The 23,186-nt window shown below is 41.4% G+C and overlaps 2 protein-coding genes across 8 annotated transcripts in view; one reads left to right on the top strand and one right to left on the bottom strand.

Annotated features, from left to right (window-relative positions):
• RBFOX2 (RNA binding fox-1 homolog 2) overlaps positions 1 to 23,186 on the top strand; it is a 292,073-nt gene that overhangs the window by 41,774 nt on the left and 227,113 nt on the right. The window lies entirely within an intron of this gene.
• Positions 19,212 to 19,693, bottom strand: LOC118624109 (40S ribosomal protein S12-like). The gene has a single exon (XM_036252103.1). The coding sequence runs from the start codon at positions 19,615 to 19,617 to the stop codon at positions 19,219 to 19,221; it is 399 nt and encodes a 132-aa protein (XP_036107996.1). The 5' UTR covers positions 19,618 to 19,693; the 3' UTR covers positions 19,212 to 19,218.

The following is a 23,186-nucleotide window of genomic DNA, read 5'->3' on the forward strand; positions in this document are numbered from 1 at the left end:
TGGGCTGTTTACCCCTTTTTTCTTCCTAGGTCATTTATGTAGCAGATTTTAAAAAACATCTTTATAAGAAACCCAGGTTTCCAACTAAGAGTTTATGATGACTGATTAATGTTCAGGATAGATGTGGATCTGGTTTCAGAATTGCCTGTGTCTAAGAATCACGTGGAACTTCGGTTAAGCAATTGGTGAACAGTTCATAAATTGGTCATCATTGCTTTTTAAAAGATAATTAATGTTGGTAACTTTCTTCAGCTTTGGCAGTAGGACACTAGGGGTTGGGAAGATGTCTGTACACTTTTAGCAGTTCTGGCCGATTGTGTGTGCGTGCGTGTGTGTGTGTGTGTGCGCAGTGTGCGCGTGCGTGCACCTTTCCCATAATCTTGTTTGCTTTGGCTTTAAAGTCTAATGCAGGCCTTCTTAAAGAGGGTGGGCATAAATAAAATATGCATGTTCTTTTTCCTTTGCTAATGACACTATGAAAACATTGTCTGCTTTGAAGTTTGGTCTCTTATGAATTGTCGCTCAGACTTATTCTAGGTTCAGGTTTGTCATTTATTCTATCTCCCACCTTTAGAGGAGGCACAGTTGGTTTTCCATTCAACAGTGAGCTGGTGTTGCCTTTCAGCTGAGGGAGCTCAGTCCACAAACCATGGGTCTCAGCTTGTGCTTGACAGAACTTTGTTAAGTGAATCAGGGAGTCTGAATTATTCATTCTTCTTCCTCATCCTGCTGTTCATATCAGATTTCTGCTGTGTCTTTGGGGCATCTTGCCAGTCTTCAGCATAATTGATTTCCTTGCTTAGTGGGGTACATGTGTATGTCTGTGTGTGAGTGTGTGTTTGTGTGCCCACTGAGTTGTGCCCCTTTTTAAAAGCATTCCTCATTGCCTAGGATGAGAATATTTGTTAAGCACATGTTGGCCAAAGCACAATAGTTTAGCTTCAAACCACTGAAAATTCAGTGGACTTGCTGTTTTATAATCTAAAGGAGAGGTTGGATTGGTCTTTTTATTGTCCAGGATACATTATTTTCTTTCCAGGTAACAAGAATTTACCACCTGATGAGTTATGAAGAAGACACTTCTGTGGTCTGATTGGAATGCTGGGGAAGGAGACTGTTCTTTTGTCTTTTTGTTCTCTAATCCTGTTGTGTCTTTTTCATTGTTTTCTTTAAGAAAATTTCACTTTAGAGCCCTGGACTATTAGAACTTGGGAGGACTTAGAGATGATCCAGTCCAGAGGTTGTAAACTGTAGGCCTATGGTCTGGCCCTTGCACGGGGGTGGGGTGGGTGGGCGTGGGGGTTGTTCTGTTAACATACTATTTTAAAGACATTTGGAATTAACATTTTAATACTGGGAAAACTCTCATGGAATCCAGCTTTCTGGCTTCTCTCAGCAATACTGGGCTTGCATTCCTGCATGGTGCACTCTGCAGGGGCTGAATAGTGGCTGTTCCTTTCAGGAGTGGCCTGTGTGCTCCAGTACTACGCAGTCTCGACCTGTGCACTTCATTTTTGATGTTATCTCTGGTGACATTTGCAATCCCATTCGAATATAGTTTATTTATTTTACAGAAGAGAGGAAGGGAGTTGACCAAAATCTTGTAGGTAGTGGGACAACCTTAGGTGAGGATTCATGTCTCTTGACTCTTGGTTAATTATGATTGTTTTTGGTTTTTACTTCTACCTTTTTTTTTACCCTTGTTTTTTAATCCATTCAAAGTATTTATTTTGTGTACTAAGAGTAAATACTGGGAGTATTGGAAGAAATATGGTAAAGCCTCCCATTCTTGATTTGGTTTTGAGGGGCTGAATGAGCCTGCCTTTGGGGATAGTTAACCATCTACTGTTACTGTCATGTTATGTTGTTTTATTTTCTTTTTTTTTTTTTTTTTTTGTGTGTTTTTTTTTTTATCCTCACCCGAGGACATTTTTCCATCTTTTGTACAGATAGAGTGGGAGGGAGAGAGAGGAAGGGAGAGGGAGAGAGAGAGAGAAACATCGACGTGAAGGGACACATCGAGTGGCTGCCACCCGCACGACCGACCAGGGCCGGGGACAAACTGCAACCGAAGTACGTGCCCTTAGCGGGAACCGAACCCGGGTCTCTCCGGACCGCAGGCCAACGCTCTAACCGCTGAGCCAAACTGGCCAGGGCTGTTTTATTTTCTTTTTTAAAAATATGTTTTTATTGACTCTTGAGAGAGAGAGAAACATAAATGTGAGAGAGAAATATCTATTGGCTGCCTCCTGCGTGCCCTATATTGGGGATTGAGCCTGCAACCTGGGCATGTACCCTGACTGGGGATCAAACCCAGACCTCTCAGTCCATGGGACGATGCTCAATCCACTGAGCCACACTAGCTGGGCTTTATCATTTTCTTCATATCACTTAACCACCATCTGGAATTATTTTAATTTGTCTCCTGGTTTACTATCTGGCTTCCCAAGTAGAATGTAAGCATTATGAGACCATTGACTAGGTCTTTTTCAGTGTTTTATCTCCAGTGCCTAGAACAGTGCCTGTCACTTTAGTAGATTCTCAGTATTTGTTGAATGAATGACTAAAGGACGCATTTGAACTGGGTTTTGAGGGACAAATAGGAGATTTCCACTTGGACAAGATATTATAGGAGCAGGGGCATGGAGGCTTGAAAATACATGGCATGTTCTTGTGCATATTTGGGTTGGTCACAAAGAGCTATTTTTTATACAGAAAGACTGTCTGGATTTGAAGGCCTCTGGATCCTTGACTTAAAAAAAATTCAGAAACTGAATATGTTTCTGAGTCAGAAAACTTCAGTATAGCTTTCCCCCTGCAGTCTTTTAGAAGGCTGCTGCCATTCATTATCACTAATTTTAGTTGTTGTTAACCTTCACCTGAAGATATTTTTTCTCTTTTTTTTGTTGTTGTTGTTAATACTCACCTGAGGATATTTTTTCATTGATTTTTAGAGAGAGTGGAAGAGAGGGATATATATATATATATATATATATATAGATATAGAGAGAGAGAGAGAGAGAGAGAGAGAGAGAGAAACATCAATGTGAGAGAGACACATCGACTGATTGCCTCCTGTACGATCCCGACTGGAGCTGGGGATTGAACCTGCAACCCAGGTACGTGCCCCTGACCGGGAATCGAACCTGAGTCCCTTCAGTATGCAGGCCGAAGCTCTAACCACTGAACAAACTGGCCAGGGCCTGAGGATATTTTTCCATTCATGTTTAGAGTAAGGGGGGGGGGAGGGAGGGGGGATGGAGAGAGAGAGAGAGAGAGAGAGAGAGAGAGAGAGAGAGAAAGAAACATTAGTGTGAGAGAGACACATACATTGGTTGCTTCCTGTATGACCCCAGCCAAGGCTGGGGAATGAATCTGCAACCCAGGTACATGCCTTTGATCAGAATTGAACCCACAACCCTTTGGTCACTGGGCCAACACTCTGATTGTTGAGCCAAACTGGCCAGGGCCATATTATTAATTTTTTATACAGCTTACCGACATATTTACCAAAGTGTTATTAAATGGCAGATGTGAAGCAAGGGTATGGTTATAATGTGTGCCTTTAGTCTAGCAACACATGTGCCTTGCTGCAGAGCAGCCTAATATTTTGCAAGTCCAGAACAAATGGCAGTAGTTATTTTTAGAGTATATAATGGACTGAGCCCTGAATTCCTGATGGTGTAGGGCAAAGGTTCTCAATGTTAGCTAGCTGTGAATAAGCATCACCAGGGAGTTGTTTTTTTTTTTAAATCCTCACTGGTTGATACTTTTTCATTTATCTTCAAATAGAGTGAAGGAGGGGAGGAGAGAAAGAGAAACATTGATGTGAGAGAGACACATTGATTGGTCGCCTCCTGCACGACCTGACCAGGGCTGAGACCAGGACCAAACCAACTGCAACTGAGGTATGTGCCCTTGGCCAGAATTGAACTCTCAACTCTTTGGTCCTCAAGTTGATGTTCCAACTGCTGAGCCAAACCGGCCAGGGCTCACCAGGGAGTTTTTAAAACATTTCAGTACTTGGCTGTACCCCACCCAGACCATAATTAAATCATGAACTCTGGGGGTAGGATCCAGGAATCAGTATTTTTAAAAAATGTGCCTAGGTGATTCCAGTATGCAGCGATTGTTGTGAACCGTTGGCTTAGAGCAGCACAAAGGGAAGGGAGGCAGCTTGTTGTTAAGGTGAGGTGTAAGGAGGGATCCCAAGACATTTGGAAGATTAAGAAGACACTGAAGAGAATTATTAAAATAGTATCTGGGTGGAAGAGGGGTATTTTAGGAAATCAGGCTAGAAGTGCTGTATGAGTTTTAGAGCAGCTGTAACATAGAGATTGGAGATCTTACAGACGGTGTCAGAGATAAAGGGAGTGCACCTAGTTGATGAGGGAGAGAGCCCGAATTTCATGCCATCTGCTTTACCATCAGTTACTTTCCAAGACCCCAGTTTTCTGGTCACATGTGATGAAGAAACACTACCTGAAGTGAAACATCAGGGATCATATTCCTAGATTTCCCTCCAATTAGCAGTGTTCATTTAGTTCAGTTCACCAATCATTTACCAAGGGCTGAACATGGTACTGGACCCTGAGGATGAATTAAATACGAGTCTTGCCATTTAGGATCTGACATTCTAAGGAATTCCTTTTCTGTAACCGTAGTTAGGCAGTTCTTAACTTTGGGCCTTTCTCCATCTGTGAAATAAATGTGGGGATATGATGAGATTATTTGAGGTTGTTTTCAGCTCTGACATTCTTATTACAGTGATTCCAAGTAAAACCTAGTAAAAATCAGCACCTCTCCAAAGTAATTATTGTAGTTTTCTTCAGCAGAAAAAAAATCCAAGAAAAAGTATGGCCAAAGGAGTTTAAATTGAAACAATCCCAGGACCTTATCAGACCGATTCCCATCTTACCTTTCTATCAGGTTCTGTTTGATTTTGACACGTAGAGATTTTGACATGGAGATTTGGTAAAGAAGATTTGAGAGCAGTTCTCCCTGGGGGAGGAAGTAGCTGATGGATTAGAGCAAAGGAAGAGCCTGGGAAAAGCCTCATAGTCAAAGAGTTGGAGGCAGATTTGGAAATGGTACTACTACCAAAGCTTGTTTTTGAGATACTGCATTCTTCCCACACCATGTTAGGAGCTGTTGATTTCATTCATCACCCAGATGAAGTCTACTATAACTGGGAACAAATTGCTTATCTTGCCAGCAGCTCTCAGAATAAACTGGGGAGAACTGGGGAGATGTGTCCTTTTCAGAATTCTTGGATATTGCAAAACATTAATTATTTTCTTTGGCAGGTTGTAGGGGGAGGGTAGGGTAAGGGGAAGTGGTGGGCAAAAGAGCTTCCCACCCCAAAAAAGGAGCCCTGAAAAACTCTTTGTCTCGGGACCTGGAGATAGGTGGTAAGGCTGTAGTAGTTTTTGTAGACTATTCTTTTGTTGCTGTTTGCTTTTGGGGACATAACACTAATAATTATGGTTTGTTATATTTTTTAATGATACTCTTAGCTTCACCTTTTGTTCAAATTTATTAGTGACTATTAAAGGATATTCTTATGTAAGTGTTGCATTCAACATATTTTTCTAGCGTAGAGACTATACTTTGATTTCTGTCAGATAACCTGGACCATCAGACCTCAAATTAGCGTCCATCCATTTCCTTTTCTACTGCTCACGTCTCTTTCACCCGGCAATTTTCATATTCACCCAGTGAACCTTAATTCGGCACCTGTGTGCCTAACGCTGTGCTGGCTGTTTAAGGATGTGGAGGGAGGTAGATTGTGAGAGCAGCCCCTGTCCCCAGGAGCTCTCAGAATAGTGGGGAGAAGGATTGATATCAAGCAGATAGATAATGTGCTAGGTGCCATGAGAGAGGTGAGTAAATGTGGAGATTGGGGCGGGGGTACCAGATTTAGCTGGGCCAGGGTGGATGTCCGGGAATGGGAGCTGGGGGAGGTAACAGGAGCCACACTTCTCTGTGTTTTAGATAGTAGAATAGGGAAACACTGGTTTAATGGATAGAACAAAGGGTGGGGAATTAGGACCTTTCCTTTTGGGTCTTTTGTGTTGAAAGTACAGCAGCTTTCTTTGCTTCCCACTCCCAGCAGCAGATTTTCTATTCCTCTGGAATTATGTGGGTAGGAAAAGAATGGAAAGGAATTGGCCCACCTGCATGGGGGAGAGGGAGGCATTAGGGATGTGGGTGTTTAAAAGCTCTTGGCATGACTGGCTATAAGTACAGAGGGCTATTTGCGTTACCATTATTGCAGCTGTTATGCCTGCATTCCCTTTGGTGTCCCTCTCTACAGGGATAATTGTGGGGTCCTAACTACTCTTCCTGCTGCCAGATAAAATAAATGCTGATGTGTTGTGCATTACCGAGGATACTGAGTTCTGTGTGGGCTGTCTTCTTACTGCTGGCTTAAGCTTTTGGGGACTCTATAACATAAGGGAAAATGTGTATGTGTGTGTGTGTATGTGTGTGTTTGTGTTGAAATTCACATTTGTGAAAACATAAAAATGAGTATATTAGATTTTATTGAGGGATATACCCCTAAATGGAGCAAAATTAGCTTTGGTGACTGCTTGAATTTTGAAAATGTTAAGCATCAAGAATTGGATATCCAGGAAACAGGTGATTTGTTTGGGAATCCAAGGGATTTTTTTGTATTCTGGGTAAAACTCGAAGGTGGTTGGAACAGAAAAAGGATGGGCTTTTCAGCCAGCCTGCCATTTATTTGTTGTGACTTGGTCCAATTGCCTAACTTTTCTTAAGCCTCAGTTTTCTCATTAGTAAATCGAAGTAGATAATAACTACCATAAAATTATTGTAATGATCAAACATTTATTTTTCCACTACTAAAAGCCATTGCTAGGCTTCTTTCTTAACTATGTGTGTCTCAGCAGATGGATTCACTTGCTCTTTCTCCCCCTCTTTGCTTTTTGTGCATATATATTTTTTGTATTATTTTTTACCTGCCCTCTCAGAAAATTCTCCACCAAATAAAACGCACAAACTTGGTACTCTTGTTTAGCTCTCCACTAAATGGTGATCTCTTTTCAAGGAAGCCATTCCTGACCCTGGTTCCACCTCAGTCTAGAAGGTGTCTTTACTAGATGTTCCATAGCCCCCTTTTTATTTATCTGTCTCCCCTGCTAAACTGTAAGTTTTTGGTGGCTAATACTATTGTATTGCCAGTGAGTAGTGTGGGTTTTCCTCCTTCACTTAAATGATGAATGATCTATGGTTTGAACCATCCTAGTTGCAAAACTCTGCACAATCCCTAGTTGACGTATAACCAGAAGAAAACCACTGAATTTGCACATAATTGATGGTAAAACCCACTTCCTCTGGGGATAAATTTGGCTTTCAGAGTCATTGAAGCAGGGAGCCTAGTAAATCTGATTCTTGGTGCTTTGGTAGAGATTCAGACTTTTGCTTTCTTTTATACACAAGAGTTGCTTTTTTGCTTGGAGTAGAAAACACCAAGGGTATGACTTCTGGCAGTAGTCTAGTTTAGTAACTGGGCCAAACAGTTCTAATCCCACTATATCCACTACATTTTAGAAAAGACCCCTTTTAAACAAAACACAGAATACTTCTGGGTGGGATAAAACCTCAGGAGGAGAGTAGTTTGAGACTCCTCAAATATTCTTGCATATTCCTCCCTCCTCTTGTTTTCTTTTGGTCTACTTGGAGGCTATGTGTGTGTGTGTGAGAGAGATGGGGGCCTCTCACTCACATGACCTCAGCACGTTCCATTGTAGCCATTGCTTTCTTAGTCCTAGACATCTCAGAACGTGACCTTCCACATTCTAATGGCTTGTACTGACTTTGTTGTAGAGTGAGGGCCAACATTCCCTGTGAAGTAAAGGCAAACCATAGCACCTATAACTTTTTACTACTTTGCAAGTCTCTTTATCTCTGTTAGACTGAATTTCTCGAGGGCAGGGATGTTCTGATTCATTTTATATCCTCAGTGATCAGTACAGATGTTGGCATGTCCTTCAATAAATGATTATCTGTTTATTGAGTGAGGCAGCAAGGTATGGTAGAGGACTGAAAGTTTTAGAGTTTGACAGACTTCAGTTTGGATGGGGTCTGCACTTGGAGGACCTTTCTTGGTCAGGGTGTTAACCTTCTCAGCTTTAAGATGAGTGTTTGTTGTGAGGATAAAAGATATGTCCTGCATAGTTTCTGGCAGCAGATGGCTATTATTTTCTCTCCAATATTTATTTTGAAATAATTTCACAATTAGAGTAAATTTCACAATTGGCAGAACAACTAAAAACAAACCAGAAACCCCTTAAAAATCCTATTTTCTCTTCACTCAAATTCCCCAGTTGTTAATATTTTATTGCATTTCCTCTATGCCCACTTTGTGTGTGTGTGTGTGTACCCTTTATGATTATTTCTTTCCTGAACTTTTTGAGAGCAAACACTCCAATATGTATTCCCCCAAATAGGGCTTTCCCCTGTAACCAGTATACAACTCTTCAAGTCAGGAAATCACTATTGGTACGACATTACCATTCATCCCTGTAATGTCTTCTTTTCATTTTGCTAGTTGTCCCTGTAATGTCTTCTTTTCCATTTTTCGGTTCAGGATTCTTTCTAGGAATATGTATTAACATTTAGTTGCATGTCTTCTCAGACTCCTTCAGTCTGGAATACTTCCTCAGTCTTTGCCTTTCGTGTCATTGACATTTTTGAAGTACTGAGGTCTGTGTCTGTCTAATTCTTCATGACAACAGCCATATCAGTCTTGACAGGAGTCTCACTGAGATGTTGCTGTTCTCTTCTCAATATGTATGAAACATGAAGGCAAGTGATGTTTGTCTGCCCCATTATCAGTGATATTAACCTTTATCACCTGCTTGATTTGGTGTTTGCCAGGTTTCTCCACATTAAATCCACTACTTCCCTTTTATAATTATCATTATCTTGTGGAAAGGTATTCTGAGATGATACCACTAGCCTATTCCTCACTAGAGTTCTCCCTGACATCCACTGACAGCTTCTTCCAACCAGCCACTTCTGTGATAGTTGTCGCATGGTGATTCTCCATTTCTTCAGTCTATCTTTATGTGTTAGTTGCCATTCTACTGTAAGGAACAGTTTCCCTCCTCATTTGTTTGTTTATTTCTGTCAGTAGGGACTCATGAATTCTTGTTTTATTCAGTGGTTTGTAATTCATTTCTATAATTATTCTGATCCTCAAGCTGTCCCCAATTTGGCCAGTGAGACCTGCTTTATGCTGGCTTCTTCGTACTGTTGACTTATTGCTATCATTCATGGGACATTTCTTGACTTTCTGGCACAGATTTTTTAAGATTATCTTGTTCTTTTTCTGCTGTAGCCCTGGAATCAGCCATTTCCAAGGAGCCCTTGTTTTTTTAAATGGGGGAAGTAATTAGAAACTAAAATCTGGGTGCTAGGTATGCATATTGCTTTTGGGGTGTCATTGCCTCTAGGCTGTGTCAGTAGACAGCTAGAAAATATATGTAAGTATATATGTACATATACATACTATAAAGTACATCTGTAACTTTATTTCTGTATGTGTGTAGATGTATGTATATAAGTATGTAGAAATATATGCATGATGTGTACATGTGTGTATACGTATGTGTGTGTAGGTTATATATTTTATATTAGAAAATAGGAACATTGAGTTTTATTTTATAAAACTTGAGTTCATGCTAATTACTCCGTCTTAAATCCAGCCAATCTCTTCCCATTTTTGTAAATATATTCTCAAGTAGGGTGAAACTTGGCTCCTCTTATCCTTAGTATATTTACTTATTTCTTTTACATATTTGCTTAATGTAACCATTTTCCCAACCACAGTATTTCTCTCCTCTATTTCTGTATCCCATTCCTCATGGCCTGGAATTAGCCAATGGGCCCTCTTGCCCATTCTTCATAGGGCCTTCCAACCTCCCCACAGTTCCTCAATCTTCCTCATAGTCCCCAATTCCCCCAGCCACTCTGTGTGCTTGGTCTCTGAGCCTGCCCACCTGTGCCTCATTATAGTCCCTCAAATCCCAACCTTGTGTTCTTAGCTGTTGTGCTGACCTCTGTGATGGGAGGGGAAGGAGGCTATTATAATTTTTGAGGGAGGTTATATATATTTTTGTTTGTTTATTGAGGTTTATATTTTTGTTTGTTTATTGAGGTCTCTTTTATATGCAGTAAAATTCAGCCTTTTAAAGGTTTACATTTCTATTAATTTTGACAAATGTAACAGTCATGAAACCACTACCACTGTGAAGGTATAGAATACTTTTATTACCACAGAAAGTTCTCTTGGGAACTTTATTTCCTAGTTTGTCCTTCTGCCAATCCCTACCTGCTGGCTATCACTGATCTGATTTCTGTTTCTATGGTTTTGCCTTTTCTAAAATGCCATATAAATAGAATCATATACTCTGTAGCTTTTTGAATCTGGCTTCGTTCACTTTGTGTTCTTTTGAGACTCATCCATGCTATTTAATGTATTAGTAATTGGTTCCTTTTTATTGTTGTGTAGTTATTTAGTTATGTCTGTACCTCAGTTTAATTTTCCATTCACCAGTTGATAGACACTTGGGTTGTTTCCAGCTTTTGACAGTTGCAAATAAGACTGCAGTAAATATTTGTCTATGGGTTTTGTGTGGTCATATGTCTTCATCTCTCCTGGGTAAATACCTGGGGGTGGAACTGCTGGGTCATAGCTTAAGCATATATTTAACTTTACGTGTAAGAAAGTGCCAAGCTGTCTTCCAGAGTGGCTTATCATTTTTGCATTCCCATCAGCAATGGATGTATGAGAGTTACAGTTCATATCCTTCCACTATCTGGTATTGTTGGTGTTTTCCTCTCCTTTAAATTGAGTCATTCCTATAGGTATGTGGTGGTATCTCTTTGTAGTTTTTTTTTTTATCCTCACCTGAGGACATTTTTTTTTCCTTTTTTTTGTTCAGATAGAGTGGGAGGGAGAGAGGAAGAGAGAGAGAGAGAGAGAAACATCGACGTGAAAGGGACACATTGAGTGGCTGCCACCCGCATGACCCAACCAGGGCCGGGGACAGACTGCAACCGAGGTACGTGCCCTTAGCGGGAACCGAACCCGGGTCTCTCTGGACTGCAAGCCGACGCTCTAACCGCTGAGCCAAACTGGCCAGGGCTCTTTGTAGTTTTAATTGGCATTTTCCTAAATTCTAATGATGTTGAGCATCTTTATATTTGCATATTTGCTATTAATTTCTCTTCTATGGTGGGTCTGTTAAATTTTTTTCTCTTTTTAAAAATTAGGTTGTTTTCTTAATGAGGTTTGGGAGTTCTATATATATTCTTGTTACCAGTCCACTATCAGATATGTATTTACAGATATTTTCTCCCATTCTGTTATTTTAAATTATAAACAGCTTTTTTACTATATAAAAATGTTGGATTGGATTCTTCGGGGCTTTCCATATAGTCTTTATACTGTGAATACCCAAGAGAAATATTTGTCAGAGGATGGATCTAGGCTTGAGGGGAGGTGATGATCTTGGAGGATCAGGTAGAATTGCCTCTTGCCTGTGACTGAAGGATACTTGTTGAGAAAAGGAAGGAAGGAAGGACTGAGGGAAAAATAAGGAGTGATGGTGGTAGTCAGTCTTTGGTGGGAGAATCCAGTACAGTCAGTTCTGGGGTGGGAGAATGGCATCGAGAACTGTCTAAATTGGAATGGTAAGGAACGTGAAACGAGCTTGGGAGGGGTTTAGCATGGAGTGTGTTGAAAGTGTTGAAGCTAGATGAAATCAAACAGGGAGCTTCATTTGGTGTGTAAGATTATATGAGTCATGAAGGGGTAGAGCTGGGGCTTAAATTAAGATCTTTCAGAACAGTTGTGAAGAAGGACCTTAGTGGACGAGAGAGGGAGGGAGCAGGGAGAGGGAAAAGGACAATTCTAAGCTGGGGTTATACATGTTTTTATTATTATTTATATCTTTTACATAATTTATAAATATTCTTGTATCTATTTAATATTTAGTAAAACAAAACAACAAAGCTGGAATGAGAGCAGAATTGGTGAGTGACTATAAAACAAATTGGAATATATTTTGGGTTAAACAGAAAACACTAGAAATGAAAGAAAATGCATTTTGGCACAAGAAGAATGTTTGTTTTTTCCTGATTAAAAAAGGCAAAGGAGTAATAGATCATAGATCTGGCTTTTGTTAATTTTCATTAGCTATGAAAATTCTAACTCCTAAGGTTAGGATTTACTCGAATTGGAATTGCCTTTGATTAAAGAGAATGATGAAAGGAACTATCTAGAAAAACTTGATAGTAATGGTTATTATTTTATGTATACCTGTGCTAGGCCCCTTGCCATTGTTTTCCTAATCCTTCCATAACCCCGCAAAGTATTTGGTGATAGTATATCTCTATTTTATAAATGCAAACATTGAGATTCAGACAAGTTAAATGATATGGCCACCCAATAAATTCAATAAAAGAGAAGAAAATTATATGGCCAAAGTCATAAAACTAGTAAGTGATTAAGCTGGGAATCATCCCTAGGACTGTGTAGTGTCAGAGCTTATTCTCTTTCACTATACTGGTGATAATTACAGTGTCTGTCATTAGTAGGCTGGTATTGGTTCACTAACTGTTCACTATAAGATAAGTACAGAAATTGATTATGACTACTTAGAGACTTTTATAACAACAATATGATAGAGTAATTTTATGAGTGTTGAATCATTTATGTTATGTATGTCATTAATTTTTTCTAGAAATTTATTTTACTTCATTTTTTTTTTTTTTTTTTTTTTTATCCTCACCCGAGGACATTTTTCCATTTTTTGTACAGATAGAGTGGGAAGGAGAGAGAGGAAGGGAGAGAGAGAGAGAAACATCGATGTGAAGGGACACATCGAGTGGCTGCCACCCGCACGACCAACCAGGGCCGGGGACAAACTGCAACCGAAGTACGTGCCCTTAGCGGGAACCGAACCCGGGTCTCTGCGGACCGCAGGCCGACGCTCTAACCGCTGAGCCAAACTGGCCAGGGCTATTTTACTTCATTTTGTAAGTGTCACTCTATGCTGGATTGGCAATTTAAAAAGGAAAGGTTGCTCTAGTTAGTGTGAGACATGCCTTGTGCTGGACCATGAACCTCTCAGCTGTGGAACTACTTGCAGCAGTATGACTTGACTCCAGCCCTCCAGCTGATTTGCTCTGAGTTCTGAATGGCAGGAGAGACAGAGTCAGAGAAAGCCAGAGAGGTGGTCAGGAGAGGTGAGGATCTAAGGGAAAACTCTTTTGGAGATGCCCTCAAGTAGTAACAGTAAGGGTGAGTACCAGTTCTCTCCTAAGGCAAGCAGGGACACCCTGCCTTCTTGGTCAAATGTAGTGTTCGGATTGTGGTGGCCTTTCTGTAGATTCCTAATCTGCTTTTATTACACTCTGCGGAAAGGCTGGTGTTACAGAGGAGGACGAATACGAGAAAAGGAATTCATGGAAGCAAAGTTACCTGAAGGCTGGAATTCAGAAAGTCTGAAAATTCCTCTCCTCACAGCTACACATAGGAACATTCACCTTGAAGTGTTTTCCCTTTAAGGAAAGGCTGCAGTTCTTTGGCAGGGCCAAAAGTTTTGATTGGCCCCTGTGCTGTTGTTTGCCACGATGACTCCTGACCAGTCCAGTTTTGTTCAGAGCTGGTTTGGGAGTCAGTGGAGCTGCCAAGTTCAACTTACCTAATCTGAAATGTTTAGGGAGTGGGCCAGATCCCTCGGCGCGCCTCCTACAGTTCAGCTTTCCACGTTCCAGCAGGAAGTTTCTGCTGTTTCTGGAACCCCATGTTATAGATTCTTACTTCTTTTTCACTGTTTGAAATTTTGCCAGTTTAGGGAGGGGTTAACTCACTGAAGGGAAGATGTTTTATCCAGAGTCTGATACCCTGTGCAGTGGCCCAGGGAAAGGGATCCATGCAGCCTTCAGGTTACATAGGGTTGGAGATTGAGGAAAGAGGTGTCAGTTTTATAGGATTATTTTTTTCTCTACCTCTAGATATGAAATGGCAAAACAGGCCCTTTAAGAACTAGACCCTTGTTTTTTTTTTATCCTCACCCGAGGACATTTTTCTGTTTTTTGTTCAGATAGAGTGGGAGGGAGAGAGAGGAAGAGACAGAGAGAAACATCGACATGAAAGGGACACATCGAGTGGCTGCCTCCCTCACGACCCAACCAGGGCCGGGGACAAACTGTAACTGAGGTACATGCCCTTAGCAGGGACCAAACCCAGGTCTCTCTGGACCGCAGGCTGACGCTCTAACCGCTGAGTCAAACTGGCCAGGGCTAGACCCTTGTTTAACTATTTTACTTATGAGGGAGACATTGATCACAGCCTGGCAGTAAAGGCAGGGGTTTTGTGGTATGTACCTTGAGCGTCAAACCCAGTAGTGGTCTGCAGTCATTCTTGCCCATTCTGGTTGTGACTGAGGGCAAGGCTGTATACTAACAGCAGTTCTAATCCAGTTCCAATCAGCAGATCTTTTACTTACTCAACTGGTTTTTTTCTTTTTTTAAAATACTTTTAAAAAAAGTTTATTTATTGATTTTTAGAGAGACAGAGAGAGAGAGAGAGAAACATAGACTTCTGTTGTTCCACTTATGTATGCATCCATTGGTTGGTTCTTGTATGTGCCCTGACTAAGGATTGAATTAGTAACCTTGGCAAATTGGGATGATGCTTTAACCAGCTGAGCTTCCCAGGTCTCAACCATTTCTTAATTGTGGGAACCCATCCTAGGGTCAAGAATTGGTTCTCACTTGCCTTAGGTGTAACTGTTGCTACAGATTTCTTTTTTTTTTTTTTATCCTCAACTGAGGACATTTTTTCATATTTTGTTCAGATAGAATGGGAGGGGCAGAGAGAGAGAGAGAGAAACATCGATGTGAAAGGGACACATCGAGTGGCTGCCTCCTGAATGACCCAACCAGGGCCGGGGACAAACTGCAACCAAGGTATGTGCCCTTAGCGGGAACTGAACCAGGTTCTCTCTGGACCACAGGCCGATGCTCTAACTGCTGAGCCAAACCGGCCAGGGCAAGTTTTCAAGTGCTCTTGCACTGAGGACAACTGGGGTTGGGAGATGGTTTATGTAGTCTGAGCCTCTCAGATATGAACTGCTTATTTAACATTTATTGAACCCATATGATTTATTTTGAGAATTTATAATGCCAGCCTTTAAATATTATGGTGGAACATAATTTTCAGACTTAATAGAACCCTAACAGTTTTTTTTTTTTATCCTCACCCGAGGATATTTTTCTATTTTCAGATAAAGTAGGAGGAAGGGAAAGAGGGAGAAGGGACGGAGAGGGGGAGAGAGAAAGCGAGAGTGAGTGAGTGAGTGAGAGAGAGAGAGAGAGAGAGAGAGAGAGAGAGAGAGAAACATCAGTGTGAGAGAGACACATCGATTGTTTGCCTCCCGCAAGACCCCAGGGCCGGGGATTGAATTACAACCAAGGTAAGTGCCCTTGACCAGAATCGAACCCTTGACTCTTTGGACCTCAAGCCAACACTAACTGCTGAGCCAAACCGACCAGGGCAGAACCCTAACAGTTTAATAGAAGGAAAAAAAGATAAGAGAAAGAGCTCTAAAAACGTACAGGCCCTCAAGGAAGGCTTTGGAGGAAGCAGCAATTGGGACTTTCACAATAGTTTATAATTACCTCGCTGTTATCAAGTCTTGAACTAAAATTGCATTTGAACATGTCTGTATCTCTCCTGAAGATTATAAACTCCCTGAGGATAGGGCGGTTTCTTTTTTTGTGTGTGTGTGTTCTCCAGAGAATCTGGCCTTCTTAGTAGATTCAATCAGAATTTGTTGAGATTAATGAAATAAATTAGAAGTTTCTAAACTGAGCACAAAGGACAAAGTTGTATTTTAGTAGTTTTATTTGTGAATTTAATTCTCTAGGTCTTAGTGTTGTGCTTCTCTGATCACGTGGCTGGGCCCAGAAGACTGGCCTGGTACTTGCCCTTAAACACTGTACCCCCTGCCATGATTATGATATTCCTAAGCATTATTACGAAGACGGAATGTGATGTATGGAAGAGTCATACCAGCTGCCAGGCTCTGCCTGTTCTTCCCTACCATATACCTAACTCCTTTCCGTATGGTTTTTGGGGACAATAAGAAAATTGCTTTAAAATGGTACTAATTCCTAAGTGAAGCTGGAGACTAGTTGTATACGTACTCTTGCTTTGTTAGGTGTGTGGAAGTGGTGCTGGAAATAATCTTAGAGAATGTTTCACCCCCACATTCTGTGCATAAAAAAACAGACTCAGAAAGATAAAGTAGTTTATTTCTAGCCACGTGGCTAATTAATGACCATCAAGACTGTTCTCTAGCCCTGGCCGTTTTGGCTCAGCGGTTAGAGCGTCGGCCTGCGGTCCAGAGAGACCCGGGTTCGGTTCCCGCTAAGGGCACTTATCTCGGTTGTAGTTTGTCCCCGGCCCTGGTTGGGTCGTGCAGGTGGCAGCCACTCGATGTGTCCCTTTCATGTTGATGTTTCTCTCTCTCTCTTCCAATCTCTCCCTCCTGCTCTATCTGAACAAAAAATGAAAAAATGTCCTTAGGTGAGGATAAAAAAAGACTGTTCTTTAGGTTTCTGGTGTCATAGTTCTAGGCATTTACCATGCTACCAGAGAAGTTCTTTTTTTTTTTTTTTTCAGAAAGCATCACTAAAAATTTATTTTCTGCAGAAATATTTGGCAATTTTTTTTTTTTTTTTATCCTCACCTGAGGATATTTTTCCATATTTTGTACAGATAGAGTGGGAGGGAGAGAGAGGAAGGGAGAGAGAGAGAGAAACATTGACGTGAAGGGACACATCGAGTGGCTGCCACCCGCACGACCAACCAGGGCCGGGGACAAACTGCAACCGAAGTACGTGCCCTTAGCGGGAACCGAACCCAGGTCTCTCCGGACCGCAGGCCGACGCTCTAACCGCTGAGCCAAACCGGCCAGGGCTGATTTGGCAATTTAACTGAGGAATGTGAGTGGAAAAAAAATTTTTTTTGAATGTTAGGAAAACTATTCCAAAGTGTCTCTTTCTACTGTTTTGCATGATGTAGAAGCAGAACAAAGTGAAAAAGTTTCATGAAGAATATGCTTCATTTAAATGCTTTAAAGAACAAAGTAGGCCACTTCAAATTTCTAAAAATAACATTTAAAACACCCCAAAATTGAGTAAAGGGGATCTTAGTTGCATGAGTGCTGTAATTTTCTAGGGGTTTCTGGGCCTGGATGCTAGCTTTCTGAACGCTTCATGTTCTTAATGTGACTGTTTTTTATTGTGACCCAAGAACAGAAGATGGAGAAATGTGCTCTGAAGGGTGACTTAGGGGGAGGGGATAAGAAGGTTGCAAGCTAGAAAGCTCAGTCTAGTTCTGTTAGAGAGATTTTTTTATTTCCCGCCTTAAAGGAAAGGCCTGCTAGGAGCCTGGTCCTAACTGATTCCAGATGGGTCTGCTGCAGTACAAAGGTTTCCAGTGTGCTTGGGATGGGGCTGACCAAGGGCCCCCTGAGCACTTCCTGCACAGCCCTGCAATTGTGCTCACCTAATCAGAAACAGCCCTCACTGCTGCAGCTCAAGAGCAGCCATTTCGGGTTCTTCTCTTTGGGCCTCATTCTCTGACTGCCCAGTTTACTCCTCCCTATTTTAGTCTCCTTTCCTCTCTAATCTTGTCTCCATTTGTTTTCAGGGAACATTATATATATATATATAATATAATATAATATAATATAATATAATATAATATAATATAATATAATATAATGTTATATATATATATATATATCTTCCCCCGCCCCAGTATTCCTTGTGGGGGCAGGAGCCTGAGGAGGAGGAGGAGAGAGGAGGAGGAGGAGGAGAGAGAGGAGGGAGGAGGAAAGGCCAAATTAAAGGCAGATGCTGAAAGGCTTTTTTTTTCTGAACCTGGCAGATGTTTGCTGGAAGTCGGTATTGGGAACATGAGAATGTGAAGCCAACTTGGAAAACTGAGCCATTTTTTATTTTTCAATCCTCGCACCCTTTCCAAAGGGTTCAGAATATTGCATGAGGATGGTTTGTTTATATTATAAACTGAGTCTCACTGGCCCTTTCTGGCTTTGTGTCAAAGGCAAGTTTGACAGTGACTTAAAACTCAGTAGAGGTAGAAGGGTGTTTTGCAATCACATTCCATGTAGCACTGTTGCCAAAGGAGTATACCTTATGTGCTCTGATGTAGGTTTGAACTTGGCCCACTTCTCAACTACTGCACGATATACTAGGTGCTCCGCTAAGGTTACAAGAGGATTTTGTGGTGAGGCTCATAGCAGGTACTATGAGTCGTTCTTATGAGCCTTCCAGACTCTACAAGGGATATATTTCATGTGTAAACTTGATTTTCTATTTGGTTCAGATGCCTGTTAAACTGAGAATGTGCTAGTTGATGATCGCAGAAACTCTGCAGTCCCAGGTTCATCTGGGTTTTTGCAATTTCATTCTGATCCATTTGGGTATTCATGTGTGAATTTATTAGGATAGACTTTGTAAAAGTATAGTATATAATCATAAAGTTCTCAGCAACATTAGTTTGTTTTCCTGACCTATCTACTTTTGGTGTTCTTTTTATTCTGATGGTCACATATTTCTCAAGTCAAATGTGGAATATGTTGTTTGATGAAAAACTTTTCTAGGTAATGAGGTTGTTTCTAGGTAACCAGGTTGTCTGGGAGATATAATTTAGAAATGGAAATATTTGAATTTCTGGGATATTTTGATGTTAGTGGGAATGATGGGTTAGAGTATTTGAAATTGGGATTTCTTAAGACAGGCCACATGGGCACCCTTCTTATGAGTGATCATAGCATTGTAGCATTGAAGCTAATGCAGAATTACTTGATATTTTTAACCATCAGCTGCTTCTGATAATGTTCTCAATTTACCAGTAGGATCTTCTTTTTTACATTAATTAATTAACTATTGAATTTATTGGGGTGACATTGGTTAATAAAATTATATGGGTTTCAGGGGTACAATTCTGTAATACATCATCTGTGTACTGTATTGTATGTTCACCACTCCAAGTCATGTTTCCTTCCATCACCATTTAGGCTTCCTTCACCATCTCCCCCCACCTTTATTTATTATTTATTTTATTTTAAAACCAAGTTTATTTGTTCATTTCTTGCATTTGAAGTACTCTTTGATGACATCCTTTGCCTGAGATTCTTTGCCATAGTCCTTAACCACCACACAACTGCAACCAACCACTTTACGGGGTTTTCCCTCTCTGTCGATTTTGCAGAGGCCTACCCACTCTCCTAGTTTCTTGTTGTCGTCAACCTTGATAAGGTTGATTTGGTGTTCCGCACAAAGGGCCTCCAACAACTTGACATATATAGGCTCATCACAGTTGGATGCGAGCACACAAAGGTGGGCTTGGCGCTTGTCTAAGGCTTTGGCAGCTTCGTGAATTCCGCGCGCTAGGCCATCGTGGATGAGGGCGGTCTTCAGCACCTCTTGTAAAGCTGTGTTAACGTCCATTACACCTCCAGCAGCAATGCCTTCCTCGGCCATGGCGGTGGGTTATGGGTAGAGCCAAATCTTGAATGCACCCAAGCCTCCGCCTCCGTGCAACTCCACTGGGGCAGGGAAAGAGCCCCACCTTTATTTTTTAAGATCCCACTTTAGTTGTGAAGAAGAGAAGGCAGCTAAGGGGTGTGTGTGTGTGTGTGTGTGTGTGTGTGTTTGCTTGCTTGCTTATTTGTTTTTTTGAGTGGCTATTATTTGCCAAGTTTTAGACTCGTATTATTTCACTTTATATGAGGTGACCTTACTTCCATTTGGAGATGAGGAAACTACTTGCCCAGTGTCACACAGCTGGTAAGTATCAAAGACACAGGTTCAGCCCATTACGTTCTGTATCCAAAGGTAATATATGTTCTTCCATACCAAGTTATAAGTCTTAAATTCTTCTTAGGAGAAACTCTTTTCTAAAGGGAATGTAGTGATTAAATGTTTATTTAAAGATCATTTTAAACTTATTATTTTATTTGTTGATTTGGAGGGGAGAGAGACAGAGAAAGAGAAAGAGAAAGAGGGAAACATCGATTTGTTCCACTTTATTGATGCATTCATTGGTTGCTTCTTATATGTGCCCTGACTGGGGATCAAACCCATAACCTTGGTGTATTGGAGTGATTCTCTAATCAGTTGAGCTAACTGGCCAGGGCCTAGACTTATTTTTATTGTCATCCTCTTCTCATTTTAGGTGTGCTAAAACACTGTGCCTCTGATATATAAAAAGCTGATACTAGAGAGAGGAAGCAGGTGAACCATTTAGTTATTGTTTATAGGGAGGATTTGAGGCTGCAAAAGCTGCTTATTTTTTTAAATCTTTTTTTGTTGTTGTTGTTAATCCTCACTTGAGGATATCTCTTTACTGATTTTTTTTTTTTTTTGGGGGGGGGTGAGAGAGAGGGAGAAACATCAGTGTGAAAGAGAAACATTGATTGGTAGCCTCCTGTATGTGCCTCTGCCTGGGACCAAATCCGCAGCCTAGGTATGCACCTTAACTGGGAATGGAACCTGCAACCTTTTAGTGTGTAGGATGACACTTCAACCAACTGTGCCACCTGGCCAGAGCTGCAAAAGCCGTTTTTTAAAATCCTCATCGAAGGATATATATTTTTTTTTATCCTCACCCGAGGATATTTTTCCATTTTTTGTACAGATAGAGTGGGAGGGAGAGAGAGGAAGGGAGAGAGAGAGAGAGAAACATCGACGTGAAGGGACACATCGAGTGGCTGCCACCCGCACGACCAACCAGGGCCGGGGACAAACTGCAACCGAAGTACGTGCCCTTAGCGGGAACCGAACCCGGGTCTCTCTGGACCGCAGGCCGACGCTCTCACCGCTGAGCCAAACTGGCCAGGGCGAAGGATATTTTTAATTCCTCCTCCTAATAGGGTGGGGGGTGAAAAGAAAGAAAGAGAGAAAGAAACATCGATGTCTCATTGATTGGTTGCCTTCCACACAACCCCAACCAGGGCTGGGGATCAAACGTGCAACCGAGGTACAAGTCCTTGACCAGGAATCAGTTCTGTGACTTTTCTGTCCATGAGCTGATGCTCTAACCCCTGAGCCAAACTGGCCAGGGCAAAAGCTGCTTTTAAAATTTTATTTATTTATTTAATAAGTATTTATTGATTTATTTTTATTGAGAGAGAGAGATAGAAACATCTGTGTGAGAGAGAAACATCTGTCGGCTGCCTCCTGCATGCCCCCTACTGGGGACTGAGCCCGCAACCCAGGCATGTGCCCTGACCGGGAATCATACCTGGACCTCTCAGTCCATGGGATGATGCTCATCCACTGAGCCACACTGGCTGGGATGAAAGCTGCTTTTTTTAATTGAAATTTTTATTAGGGTAATTGTAGATTCACATGCAGTTATACAAAACCTACTTTTGATATGGCAGGAAGGCAGAGGTACTGATTTAGAAGCAGAGAGGCACCGTTGCTCATCTTCTAAGGCACTGTGGAAGGAGTTTGTATGTGGGGGCTCTTGAGACCTTAGCAGTTTTGTACTGTCTTTGGGATGCGCACTTGTCAAATACTGTTAAGTCCATACCATGAGAGGCACCCAGTTGTGATTCCTAGTTCAAGCAGGCCCTACCATGGCATCTTGATTTGATTGAGCAGAGACAGTACTCAGAATGTAGGGTTAGTTTGGGAGTAGAGACAGAAGCAGACCTTGGAATAAATGAGTTGGAATTGGTGGGGGTGAAATCAACCAAACATGTTTGACTGTGATCACTGAAGATTCTTTTCATTGTTTTTCCATTAGTTTAGATGTCATCCTACCAAGGAGTCTTATTTTTCAACCTAAAGTACAGTTACCTTCACTTTTTTTGTTTATTGCGATTTTTAACTAAATATTTGCTTATTACTTGGAGTAATGTCTTGTCCCCAGTTTGACTGAACTTCATTAGGGCAGATACTGTGTATTTTTTTTTTCTTCACACTGTGTACATGGTGCCTAGACCTTAGGGACCATAGTAGGTATACATGATCATAAAAGTTTGTTGACTGAAGGAATACCATAGGAAATTATGGTTCCTGTTGAATAGTTTAATTCTTTTTTTTTTTTTTTATCCTCATCCGAGGATATTCTTCCATTTTTTGTACAGATAGAGTGGGAGGGAGAGAGAGGAAGAGAGAGAGAGAGAGAGAAACATCGACGTGAAAGGGACACATCGAGTGGCTGCCACCTGCACAACCAACCAGGGCCGGGGACAAACTGCAACCGAAGTACGCGCCCTTAGGGGGAACCGAACCTGGGTCTCTCCGGACTGCAGGCCGATGCTCTAACCGCTGAGCCAAACTGGCCAGAGCTGAATAGTTTAATTCTTAACTGGTCATGCCTTTGCCTATTATTTTGGGTCAGAGTACTGACTTTAAAAATTTTTCTGATTAAAGAGTTTTAATTTCATATACTTTTCCCCCCCCTTGTAACAAGGTAGTAATAAACTACCCTAGTTTGAGGTCATCCCTTAAGCTCTGTTAACGCATTCTTGCTTTATTTCAGAAAACGTGCTTAAGGCCTAGAAGCCCAGGCTATGAAGCATCTGGTCCACCTTGACCTCTAAAAATAGCAGACTTGTTCTTTTCCCTCCTGTTCTAAATGTTTGGAAGAGTAGCACAATTCTATTTTGAGGCTTGTTACAAAATAGGCGAATAAAGAAAACTCAGTGAATGGTTTAAAAACTCTCTGCTGTCTCAGTTGGTTTAATGAGTATTCTTTCATTTAACCCCTTTCAACTTCTCATCCTAGAATTGACGTTCCCTAAATTTATCTTTTATGAAGGGGTCATGTATATATTTGATCCCTAACTCACAGAGACCTTCTCCAGTGTCCTCCCCTCCCCTCCCCTCCCCTCCCCTCCCCTCCCCTCCCCTCCCCCACCCCTCCCCTCCCCCAGCGGCAACCGAACCCTGGACTTTCTGGTCCGCAGGCCGACGCTCCAACTGCTGAGCCAAACTGGCCAGGGCAAGCGTTTCTTTTTCTTAGATAACCTTTTTCCCCAAGATCAGGAAGAATAGGATTAGTAATTATGGGCAAGAACATTGGAAAACATGGGAAA

Source organism: Molossus molossus, unplaced genomic scaffold, assembly GCF_014108415.1.
Source record: "Molossus molossus isolate mMolMol1 unplaced genomic scaffold, mMolMol1.p scaffold_m16_p_10, whole genome shotgun sequence".
Lineage (NCBI taxonomy): Eukaryota > Metazoa > Chordata > Mammalia > Chiroptera > Molossidae > Molossus > Molossus molossus.

Excerpts from the sequence above, each read along its gene's own strand:
- LOC118624109 (XM_036252103.1), bottom strand. The coding sequence starts at position 19,617 with ATGGCCGAGGAAGGCATTGCTGCTGGAGGTGTAATGGACGTTAACACA.